Source organism: Carcharodon carcharias, chromosome 6 (genome assembly GCF_017639515.1).
Source record: "Carcharodon carcharias isolate sCarCar2 chromosome 6, sCarCar2.pri, whole genome shotgun sequence".
NCBI lineage: Eukaryota > Metazoa > Chordata > Chondrichthyes > Lamniformes > Lamnidae > Carcharodon > Carcharodon carcharias.
The window spans coordinates 41,683,411-41,696,078 of record NC_054472.1 but is presented as its reverse complement, the minus strand read 5'-3'; the positions used below and the strand labels follow the sequence as shown (position 1 = coordinate 41,696,078).

The 12,668-nt window shown below is 41.5% G+C and overlaps 1 protein-coding gene across 1 annotated transcript in view; it reads right to left on the bottom strand.

Moving 5' to 3' along the window:
* oxr1a (oxidation resistance 1a) overlaps positions 1–12,668 on the bottom strand; it is a 338,586-nt gene that overhangs the window by 129,689 nt on the left and 196,229 nt on the right. The window contains exons 6-7 of the mRNA XM_041189241.1: positions 9,087–9,271; positions 4,568–5,373 (exon numbers count right to left, since the gene is read on the bottom strand). Coding sequence (XP_041045175.1) covers positions 4,568–5,373; positions 9,087–9,271 — 991 coding nt within the window. The remainder of the gene's footprint in view (positions 1–4,567; positions 5,374–9,086; positions 9,272–12,668) is intronic.

The window sequence follows — 12,668 nt, the reverse complement described above, 5'->3', positions numbered from 1 at the left end:
TTTATTTGCTAGTGCTAGTTGCTTTTGAGAATGTAGTGATGAGATTTTTTCTTGAACTGCCATAGTCCATTTGGTGAAGGTTTCACAATGCTGTTAGGGGTAGGGAGTTCTATGGAAGTCTTGTGGAGGTAGCATCCCTGCCTCTGAACCAGAAGCTCTGGGATTAAGTCCCACTGTAGGACTTGATGACCAAGGAAAATGCATTGATAACACAGCCAAACAGGTTGAGTATTAATTTGTAATTCTTCCAACATATGTCAATGGCAGACAGCAAGAGAGATTCCTGGTCAGACACAGGTTGGAAAGAAAATTGGAGATTCCACCATCACTATTCAACATTCCAGACTACAACATGCATGTAAAATTGTATGTTGTCACAGCAACTCTGACTCCTTGCAGAACTGGTTTATTCAAGTGGTTGGATGATCAGTGTGGATTAGATTGTTGCCATTAGAAGCATGGGGTTCAATCCTGTCCCAGCTGGGGTGGATTTGGCACCTGTCTCCTTGCCCTACCCGTGGCAAAGGCTGCAATGCTATGGGACAGACCTGCTTTCGAGCAGCGAACTGAAGAAGAGGAAGGGGATTTTAAACTTTTGACCCAGTGTCAACAAAGGAATAGCGAGTGATTTATGTCCAAGACTAGTTTATGTGTGATTTGGAAATTATGGTTTTCCCATGCACTTGCTGTCCTTGTCCATCTAAGTAATGGAGGTGGCCAGTTTAGGAGATGCTGCATTTGGGAGGTGCTGTCAGAGAAGCTTTGGCAAGTTGTTGCAGTGCATTCTATCAGTAGTGTACACAGCAGCCATGGTGGACTAGTGGTAGAAGTGGATGATTGAGCTGGTGGATAGGCTGTCCATGAAGCAGCATTTTTCCTTGGATGGTGTTGAGTTTTTCTAGTATTGTTGCAGCTGCACCCAGCTAGACAAGTGGAAAATACTCAGTTACATGCCTGGCTTGTAAGAAATAAAGGCTTGCAGTTACATAGCGCCTTTCATCACCACAGCATGTCCAAAAGTTTTTTGTTTTTTTTTTTTACAGCAAATGAACCCCTTTTGAACTGCTGTTTCAATGTAAAAAAATGCAGTAGCCAATTTGCACAAAGCAAACTCACAAACATGGCCAGAGGCAGCACCCTGACTGAAGACATATGAAGAATTACATTGTGGGCACAAGGCAAGATGGGTAATTCATAGCCTTGCCAGAATTAGCAATGTCTGTAAAATGAATTAAACTGTGCAGCACAACTGGCCTTGAACTGCGAAAAAGGTAGACCCTTCTTATGCTTGTTAGAGGTAATAAAGATAGCTGTCTGTACCAGCCTGGGGATTGATAACAGCTTGAGAGATAATAAAGTGGAATCAGGCTGGCTCTATTCCTTCAAGCATGGCCTTGTGAGAGGGCCAGGACATAAAGACAAGGGAAAAGACACTGATGTAATTGAAAACCAATTAAATGGGCTAAAAAAAGGTATTACGTTATATGGTACAAGGTCAGAGCAAAAAAAAAACAATACAAAGAAAGAGCAGACAAAGACATCACTGGTGCAGTGGGTTAGAACGAATTGGTCAGTCACTCCGAAACCACGTACGGAGACCTCGTCGGCGGATTGACCACTGAGGCGACCTCTGGCTCACGGGGCTACTGAACATGATTATGTACCATTGCTTAGTGGTATTAATAAAGGTGTACCACATTTATAGAACAATATCCAAGTTATTGTGTGTAATTGATACCAAGTGGAGCCAAGCACTTTTAGACAAGGTAGAGGCTCTTACAGGTTGCTATTTAAAATCTCATTCAAGAAATGGCACCTCCTGCATTGGGAGGTCAGTTTTGATTTTTGTGCTCAATTCTTGAGTGGGACTTGAACCCAGAACCTTTTCTGAGTCAGGGGCAAGAGTGAAAGCAACTGAGCCACAGTTGGTGGTGGCTTTGGGCAGGAAGTGAATTACTTGCTGCAGAATGGCCAGCTTTTGACCTTGGGTCTGAGATGATTTTGTGCTTAAGTCTCTGGAGTCAGGACTGTGCCACTACAACTAGCTCCAGAATATAGTAGCAAATAAAGCCCCAGAATATTTTAAGAAAATACTGGATGTTGTATGGGGAAACTGCAAGGTCATTCCGGATAGATCAATTAAACTGGGCATTAAGGTTTTCCTCATCCATAACCATCTTGTGACCTAAAGATAGTTCACTGGAGAAGATAGGCCATTGATATTACAATGGAAATTTTATTGTAAGCTGTTGCATTTCTATGAGGTTTACATATTTCTAATACTTTTTTATGAAGAAGGTAGTTCCTTCAAAAATATATAATCTAGGTGAGAACTTCAGTTACAATGAAGGCAATCAACTGGTGCAATCACATTAATCAAGATAACTTTCAACTTCGGGTCATTTAAATAGGAGATTAAAATGCCTGACCAATTAGCTAGAAAAGATAGCCTACAAGTTCTGTCGAAGGGTCATGAGGACTCGAAACCGTCAACTCTTTTCTTCTCCGCCGATGCTGCCAGACCTGCTGAGTTTTTCCAGGTAATTCTGTTTTTGTTTTGGATTTCCAGCATCCGCAGTTTTTTTGTTTTTTTTTAGAAACTAGTAACGTCTTATTTTCAGCCACATAACCAGAGCCGTGAGGATGGCCCAAACTGGGCTTTGGATCTCATTAACATTATTTGCTGGCACCTGTCGCACATAGACAGGTTGCTTGGTCAGCATGGACAACTGAATATTGGGCTGCATGTCTTACTGGCAGCAGCCAAAGATAAAGCCTGGGGTGGGGCAGGCAGGTGGCAGTGGGGAGGCATACAGGAGGACTGCAAAATCAGGGTGAGGAGGGTGGACTCCTGTTCCTACAGGCTTTAACTCAGGTCACATACACTACTTAAAAATCCTGCTGAGTGTTCCACATATCGTAATCCAATTTTGCAGCAGTGACCTAAAACATGTTATAGGCGTGTGTGCAAACGCTGGGCTGTCGAGCGTGTGTGCAAACGCTGGGCTGTCGAGCGTGTGTGCAAACGCTGGGCTGTCGAGCGTGTGTGCAAACGCTGGGCTGTCGAGCGTGTGTGCAAACGCTGGGCTGTCGAGCGTGTGTGCAAACGCTGGGCTGTCGAGCGTGTGTGCAAACGCTGGGCTGTCGAGCGTGTGTGCAAACGCTGGGCTGTCGAGCGTGTGTGCAAACGCTGGGCTGTCGAGCGTGTGTGCAAACGCTGGGCTGTCGAGCGTGTGTGCAAACGCTGGGCTGTCGAGCGTGTGTGCAAACGCTGGGCTGTCGAGCGTGTGTGCAAACGCTGGGCTGTCGAGCGTGTGTGCAAACGCTGGGCTGTCGAGCGTGTGTGCAAACGCTGGGCTGTCGAGCGTGTGTGCAAACGCTGGGCTGTCGAGCGTGTGTGCAAACGCTGGGCTGTCGAGCGTGTGTGTAAACGCTGGGCTGTCGAGCGTGTGTGTAAATGTTATGCTGTTGAGTGTCTGTGTAAATGCTGGGTTGTTGAGCATCTGTGTAAACGTTGGGCCGTTGAGTATCTGTGGAAATGCTGGGCTGTTCAGCATGTGTGGAAATGCAGGGCTATGAACATGTATATAAATGTTGGGCTGTTGAGCATGTGTGTAAATGCCAGACTGTTGAGCATCTGTGTAGATGCTGGGCTGTTGAGCATATATATAAATGTTGGGCTGTTTAGCGTGTGTAGAAATGTGGGCTGTTGACCGTGTGTGTAAACAGTGGGCTGACTGTGCAGAAGAATGAGCAGGGTTATGGGGAAAAGGCAGGAGAATGGATTGAAGTGAATTGGTTCTTTAGAGAGCTGGGTACAGACACAATGGGCCAAATGGCCTCCTTCTGCAGTGTAACAATACTCTGATTCTGTCCCTCAATTAATATGTAAGTCTTTTTAATGCCTGCTGTGGGCAACTGCAAGAGATATCTGAAAAATAGCTTGACCTAATATCGGTTGGACACCTTTTAGGAATAATTGGGGGACAGAAAGTTGGAATCTAAAATTGACCCTTGTTGAACCCATTTTATGCCCACAAACTAATCTTAAAGTTGTGCTTGTGTAGAAAGCATTGAACTGTCAAAGTGTGTCCATAATCCAAGTGTAACACTTTTTAAAGCTATTCTGTATCTTCTCTAAATTCCTTCTTTCTGCAATTTTCCTGTGGCATAATGCATTTTCCTGCTGATGGGAAATGATGACTTGCAAATAACACTTTGTAACTGGCTACCTGGAGCTATGGAAACCCTCTCACATTTCTCTTCTTACAACGCACCCAGAGGAATGAGTGAGAGCTTACAACTTTTAACACCAGGAATAACGTGAATCAGGAATTAGGGTAGAATTTACAATTTTTCATCCTTTTCTTTAAAAAAAGGGCAAAAATGTCATTCAGATGGCAATCAAAGAAAAAATATTGATAGGATAGGGCAAAATAAGCAGAATGTGGTAGCATAGCAAATGTGTACATCAGGGCTGCATCCCCAAGAAAAACTTGTCATACTCCTACTACAATCTGTTTCATAATACCAACCCAAATACAGTGATTTTGTTAGGTTAATGTACCTTCTGCAGGTCCTTCTTCATGTTTCATAGTTTTCTGTTTAACATCTTTGGTGGTGGCCTGTTGCATTGTTTCCCTCTGCTCCTTAGTCTGCTGCATAGCGTGGCTCTTCCACAGTTTTCGGAGCTCCTCCACCTCATTCTGAGAATCCTGAGCACACTCTTCCCCTGATTTCCTGGGCTGATCAGTGTTCTCTTTCTTGCACATTCCTGAAGAATCTGAAGCAGGTGCAGTTTGAGTAGTTCTGCACTCTATATTCAATTCCATAGCTTCAGCATCTTTGTGATCACAAGCCAAGTTAGGATTAAGAGTGGAATGTTGCTCATCCTCATCTTGATCTGCAACACTAACATTGTCATCAGTGCTGTGTTCATTCAGAGAATTTTCCATACTTTGATTCCCATTTCGCTTCACTTCAACAAGTTTATGACCTAAAACATCATCATCGTGAGTCAACAGATTTTCAACACTTGCTTGCTCAGTCATATTAGCCTTCAATGATTCTATAGATGAAGGTGGGAGGCAGCCCTCCATAGCAGACTGGTTTATAGTTTGCACAGACTCTGATGAGGCTCCTGATGATTTATCCTGTCTAAGCTCATCAGAGGAGACCAGCTCCTCCCGTATAGGGGAAAGTTCTGATTCAGTGAATACATCTTCAGACAAGGATTCCTCTGTGCTTTGTGGAGCTGTGCTGGTGCTGTCATTCCCTGTATCTCGTGGTTTAGAGTCAATCTCATCAGTATGACTTTTTGCTCTTCGGTTTAACTGGTTCACATCTTTATTTACTCCAGGACATTCTAGTTCTCTGGTGGAAAAGAACAAAAAGTAAAAAGTCAAATTCAGGTGTGGTTTTAATTAGGCATATTTCTGTGTTTGTACTCTGAACACATTTTATGCATTTCACAGACTACATTCATGGCACAACGCATCATTCTTCGATAAATCCTTCTGAATGTTACTTCCTTCATCCAAAAAAGTTCCTACACTAAAAGTTACAGTTCTGAACTACCCAAGCATTCTCCTCGCACAAGCCTAATTCAGTTGCTATCCATGATTCACGTTTTGTATATAAAAATTGAAAAGCAAATTTAATGGGGATACATTCAGAACAGATCTAGCAGGTCAAAACTAGACATCCATGAAGCGCTATGGGACATAAGCAGCAGCAGAATTATATTCTGTCACAATCAGTAACCCCATGGCACGGCATATTCCTCACTCTACCATTAACATCAAGCCAGAGGATCAAGCAAGAGGATCAATCCTGATATAATAAGGATGCCAGGAGTAGCACCAGGAATCCCTAAAATTAAGGTGCCAATCTGGTAAGATATAACACTACACGCTGGCTAAAAAGCAAGCATTAGACAGAGCAATACCACAATCTAAGGTCCACAAAGCTCTGCTGTCGCACCACAATCAAGCCAGGAATGGTGATGGACAATTAAACAATTAATTGGAGATTTTCCAAAAACATCCCCATTCTCAATGACAGGGTGAGCACAGCATCTGAGTGCAAAAGACAAGGCTGAATTGCTTGCAAACAACTTCAACCACAAGTGTTCAGTAGATGATCCTCCCAAGATCCCCAGCGTCACAGATGCCAGTTTTCAGCCAATTCAACTCATTCCACATGATTACAAGAAATGGCTGAAGGCATTGGTTACAGCGAAGTCTTTGGACCCCATCAATATCAAACAGGCAGCTTGGGCTCCAGAACTTGTTGAGCCCCTAGTCAAGCTGTTCTAGTACAGATCCAACACTGACATCTACCCAATAATGTGGACAGGTAAGTCCTGTTCACAAAAAACAAGATAAATCCAATTTTCCAATTACCATTCCAACAGTCTACTCTCAATCGTCAGCAAAGTGACAAAAGGTGTCATTGACAGTGCTATCAAGCATACAACAATAGCCTGCTCATCGATGTTGAGTTTGGATTCCACCAGGGCCACTCAGCTCCAGACCTCATTACAACCCTGGTACAAATATGAACAAAAGAGCTTATTTCAAGAAATGAGATGAGAGCGACTGCTCTTGATTTCAAGGCAGCATTGGATAGATGTGACATCAAGAAGCCTTTGCAAAATTCATGTCAATGGGAATCAGGGGCAAAACTCTCCATTAGTTGGAGTCATATCTAGCACAAAGGAAGATAGCTGTAGCTGTTGGATCATCTCAGCCCCACGATGTTGTTACAGGAATCCTTCAAGGACAGTATGTTAGGTCCAACCAACTTCAACTTCAATTACCTTGAATCTATCACAAGGTCAGAAGTGGCAAAATTCAACAATTGTAGAGTGTTTAGTGCCACTTGAGGCTCCTCAGTTACTGAAGTAGTCCGTGCCCGCATCCAGCGGGACCTAGTTGCTAAGTGCCAAGTAGCATTCATGCCACAGAAGTGCCAAGCAATTACCATCTCCAACAAGAGAGAGAATCTAACCATCACACCTTAGCATTCAATGGCATTTTCATTGCTGAATGCCCCACCATCAACATCCTGGGGTTTACCATGACCAGAAACAGAACTGAAGCAACCATACTGTGACTACAAGAGTGGGTCAGAGGCTGGAAATTCTGCAGCAAGTAACTCACCTCCCAACTCCCCAAAGGCTGTCCTGACACAAATCAGGACATATTCTCCACTTTTCTGGGTGAGTGCAGCTCCAAGGAGCTCAACACCATCCAGGACAAAGTAACCTGCTTGATCAGGACCCCTTCCACTATCTTAAACATTCATTCCCTCCAACATCGATACACAATGGCATCATTGTGTACTCCCTATAAGATGCACTGCAGCAACTTGCTAAGCCTCTTAACTCTTGACCTCTAACCCTAGAACAACAAAGGCATGGTTCCTGAAAACACATTCAGGTTCCCCTCCAAGCCAAACACTATCCCGATTTGGAACTATATCACTGTGGCTTTTCATTACCTGATTTTGATCAATTGGTTGCTAAGTGAAAACAACTTGTTTTTGATTGGTTCATGTTCAGTAAATTGGATATTTATGCCAAACAAATATGGTGAACTTGAAGATTATGACTATATGAACCAATCACTAGTTTTGTCTTATTGTTTTTCAGGTACAATATTTTAATGTGCTATGTAATACAACTGACACATGCTAGAAGTGTGACTTTATTATGACATAGAATGATATGCATTTGATAGTACTGTACCAGGCCATTCAACCCAACAGGTGTGTGTCAGAGTTTATGCATCACATAAGCCTCCTCCCACCTTACTTCAAAAGCCCTATCACAATATCCTGCTATTCCTTTCTCATGTATATATTTAAGATCCCCTGAAATGCATCGACGTTAATCATCTCAACTATTCCTTGAGGAGGTGAGTTCCGCATTATGATTACTCTCTGGCTAAAGAAATTTTTCCTGAATTTCTTCACAAATTTATTAGTGACAATCTTATATTTATGGCTCCTAGATTTGAGCTCCCTCACAAATGGAAACATCTTCTCTATGTCAATTCTATCCCATCCCTCATAAGTGTGAAGACCCCTATCAAGGATACCTCTCAGTCTTCTCTAGAAAAAAGTCCCAGCCTGTTCAGTCTTTTCTGATAGTTGTATATTCTCAGTTCTGGTATCAGCCTTTGTAAAATTTTAGATTCATTTTTTTAAGCACATAAAGGTTCTAATTATTTAATATTTCTTTAAACCAGCTGTTCAATTCCCTCACGACCCAGTGGTTGAGCAGAGAACAGCAAGAACAGGATTTTGATATGCTCTATTATGCAGTAAGTTATGCCTTCTTTTTAGTTAAACTGTACAAGCTTCTTAAAACATCATAACTATTTAACTGAACTGAAGGACAAATTCTGAAAACCCAAATTATTTTCTGGTAAATAATATGTTTTATTTAGTTATTGAGAGTTTACCTAACTAATATCTTGTTAACAAGTATTTTCTGTTAGTGTTTTCCAACAAAATTTATTTTGTTTTTAAGGAGATAACTATGCAAGCTACAGTAGTGATATAGCAAACGATAGACTCCAAAATGAAAGCTAATTCTACAATGGCAATTTTGGGAAATGAAAAGGTCAATAAAAGAATCCTAAATATGGTAAAGCATTAAAAAGATAATAAAAAAGCTCTATAGACTTGAATTGCAATTTACAAACTTCCTTTAACACAATTCGTTATGATTTTGTAATGATGCTTAACTTTCAGTAACACGGATCTGAGTAGCTCATTTCACATTATAAATAATTAATTCAGACCTTAGCTGATTGGCAACTCTGAACATCAAGATACTGTCTTATAAAGATTAATCACTTAATACATTTTGCTCAAAAGGGGGGTATTTCAGCCTGTCAATGGTGGTGCAAATAATAAACAGAAATACCAAACAGCTATTTCATTATTGCAGTAGGGTATGAAGTTCTATTGGTAAAGAATAGAGGATTTTAATTAGTCGCCATGCCTGTTCATTACCAATAGTGTTCCATATTGTTGCATAAAAGAACTGTTAACAGACGGCAAACAATGGATCTTACGGAGGCAAAGATTCTTTGATTTTACTGTCCAAAATGTCACTGTACATAGCTGCTGAAAGAACCTCTTCCATGGGACACATGATGCCATATTCCTCGCAGCCACGTTCTTTTATTAGAGGATCGTGCTTGTGGGGATCAAACATAATGTTGTTGGGGGTCACGAGAAGTACACCACTGACTGCGCCCTGTAATGAAAAAGAAACAGACAAACACGTTTAAATCTTTTAACCTGTACTGTCTTTTTGTGTTGCAGCAAATAAAAAAGACTCTTTCCTGCATTGTTGCTGAATTTTTGTTAATAGTGAGTCAACACAGATGCCCTTATAGTCTGAATTGCCAAGTTATCCGGGTTTGTAGCACTCTGGTCTCTGCATTAGCATGTTGAGAACTCAACCCTATTTACAAAAACTGCTTTATGTCAAATAATGATATTTAATCCTCTGGCTGGAAACCCGAAATGAGCTTTTTAAAAACAGAGGCTAAAGGTACCTTGAGCTCGCAGCCAAAGATGGTTACCTAGTCTGGATCACTGCACCTTCCACGTTTCAATCCATTGAAGTGCAGACCATGGGCTGGATTTTATGTGTCCCTGCTGGGTGTTTTTTTAGCAGGGGCATGTAAAATAGGGCAACTACCTACCCATCCCTGAGCTCACCCCAATAACATGGCAGGTGGGCAGACACTGAAATTGGCTGCCTGCCCGCCATACATAAGTAAACAACTAAAGGTCAATTGTGCCCATTTACAGGCCAAGTGACCTTGATAACATGCTGTCCACACCATAAAACGTGGGCAGCAGGCACTGGCAGGCAAGCCCGTTCTTTAAACAAGTTATCCAAGGACGGGAAGAGAAAGCTAGCTATAAATATAGAAACAGATAGCAAGAGTTTGCATGGATATTTAAAAAAGAGTTAACAAGGTGAGCATTGGTCCTATAGAAAGCGAGTCTGTGAAATTAGTAATGGAAAATAAGTAGATGGTATATGAATTGAACAGGTATTTTGCATCAGTCTTCACTGTAGAGGATACAAGTAACATCCCAGAAATAGCTGTAAATCAGGAAATAGGAGGGAGGAACTCAGGAAAATTACAATCACCAGGTACTGAGCAAATTGTTGGAGCTGCGGACTGACAAGTCCCTGGGTCCTGATGGACTCATTCTAGGATTTTAAAAGAAGTGGCTAGTGAGATAGTTGATGCATTGATTTTAATTTTCCAAAAATCTCTGGATTCGGGAAAGGTTCCATTAGATGGGAAAATGGCAAACATAACTCCTTTATTCAAAAAGCAAGGGGGTCAGAAAGCAGGAAATTAGAGATTAGTTAGTTTAACATCTGTCATAGGAAAAATGTTAAAAGCTATTATTAAAGACATTTTAGAAGGGCACTTGGAAAAATTCAAGGTTATCAGGCAGAGTCAACATGGCTTTCTGGAAGGGAAATCGTGTTTAACCAATTTATTATAGTTCTTTTAAGAAGTAATATATGATGTGGATAAGGAGTAGATGTGCTGTGCTTATATTTCCCGAAGGCAGTTGATAACTTACAACATCAAAGGTTATTGCAGAAAATAAAAGCTCATGGTGTGGGGCAACATATTGGCATGGATAACTGGCATGGATTGGCTAGCTAACAGGAAACAGAAAGTAGGCATACATGGGTCTTTTTCTGGTTGGCAGGATGTGATATATGGTGTGCCACAGGGATTCAGTGCTGGGTCTCAACATTTTACACTTTATAAACATGACTTGGAAGAAGGACCAAAGGATTGAGTGTTGAGCTCTTAAGGTGCTCCAACTGATACCAAAATTTGAGTGCGATGAGGGAGATGTGGAGGAATTTTCTTCTCATTTGAAGAGCTTGCATAACAGTTGATGTGGCCAGTGGAAGGCTAGACCCTGCTATTGCAAAGCAAACTAATAGGAAAGGCACATGTGTGTAAGAAATTGGGGTCTTTTGATAAATAGGTGTGTTCCTCATTTTATGAGATTAGCAAAACAGCATTGATTTTCTCTCTGGAAAGAGGATTTCTAAACACTTTGACCTCAGAACAGTCTTCAGAAACAGCAAGGTCACTTAATTCAGCCTGCCATGTTGATATTCCTAAGCTGGTGGAATGGTGGCTTGTACAAGCTCATCTATGCAAGTGTTTGGAATAGACCAGGCTATGAACATCAGCATGACATAAACTAAAAAGCTGACCTTGAGCAGGGTGACAAACAAGGGGAAGTGGTAACCATCATGACGTTTTGAGTACCTGCCCTGTATCCATTGGTCAGAATACTTAGATAGATGATTGACACTGGGTAAACTATCAGCTCCTCAAAAAAAGGGTATACATATTGGTCTCATACTGGTGGTAGGGGGCTGAGATGTTAGCGAGGTGGTGGTGCTCTTTGGGCCTTCTTCAGATGGAGGATGGACCAGAGGAGGAGGAGGAAGATGAAGGGAAAATTTCCCTAACATTTCAGCTAGAGAGCTGAATTTTGTAATCACAAGCTGCTGAGATCAACACACTCTGAACCATCCATTTGTCCTTCAGGATCGATATACTGCTCTCAACTGTTACAAGCCGTATACTTTTTATGCCTAATTAGTTAATGCATTATATCTAAACTGTTGCTTCTTAATCAACTCAATAAACACCTTAAAATGACTTATGACTAGTCGACTGCCCATATAGGTATCTGCGGGCCTGAATCCAAAAATCTTACAATTGGTCTCAGTACTCGCAGTAAAATTGGCTTGGAATTTGAGAAGCAACCGTCTTAGCTTGCAATTAAATGTGTGGAGTAATTATTAAGTGAAGCCAGGAGTCACAATGGCATACGCTGGGAAGTGACTGATAGAGAACCTGGAGCAAGAGATTACAAGTGTATTTTTGATAACCTTGCTAAAAGGTTCAGAAAGGAAAGGTGAAGTTGAAAATGGTTCCAAATAAGTTGGTCTAACGTAGACACGTATTTGCCTTACAACTGAATAAAAAGTATAAGGAGTTAAGCAGGTTAGTAAGTTACAAAGGGGATTGACCCAATCGATCAGTTCTGCTGCGAACAGGAAGCACATGGCAGTGTGAAAAATTAGACCAAACACTGGAATCCATAATGATTGAAGTGGCTCCAGAGAAGCCACGTGAATTTTTCTTTTCAGAGTTAAACAGGGACCACGGATGTTCCAAAGCAGAGTTAGAAACCAATTATTTTAAACAGATACCAGCTGAATCAAAGCAAGGAATGGACCGGGACACTCAATAGGTCCGAGTTAGCACCCCCACTGAAAGCCCGAGTGTACTCGCAGAGAGATCTGACTGCACCATCATCATTCATGATCCTTACACCGACCATATGGAGCACTTTTGCCCAGCTGAGAGTATGCTGTACATTCGAGTCAAGTGAATGCTAAAGCAGGGTGTTGTTTGCAAACAAAGATACAAAAAATTGTGTTTGAGGAAGAAGAATGACACATTTCACTGACATTAAACTGCTGTGAGGTTCTGTTTTAGAAAAAAATTACCATCTGTACTAATGTACAACCGTGAAGGCCAGATCACCCCCAAAGTATAAAGATAAGCCTAAAATCTAGC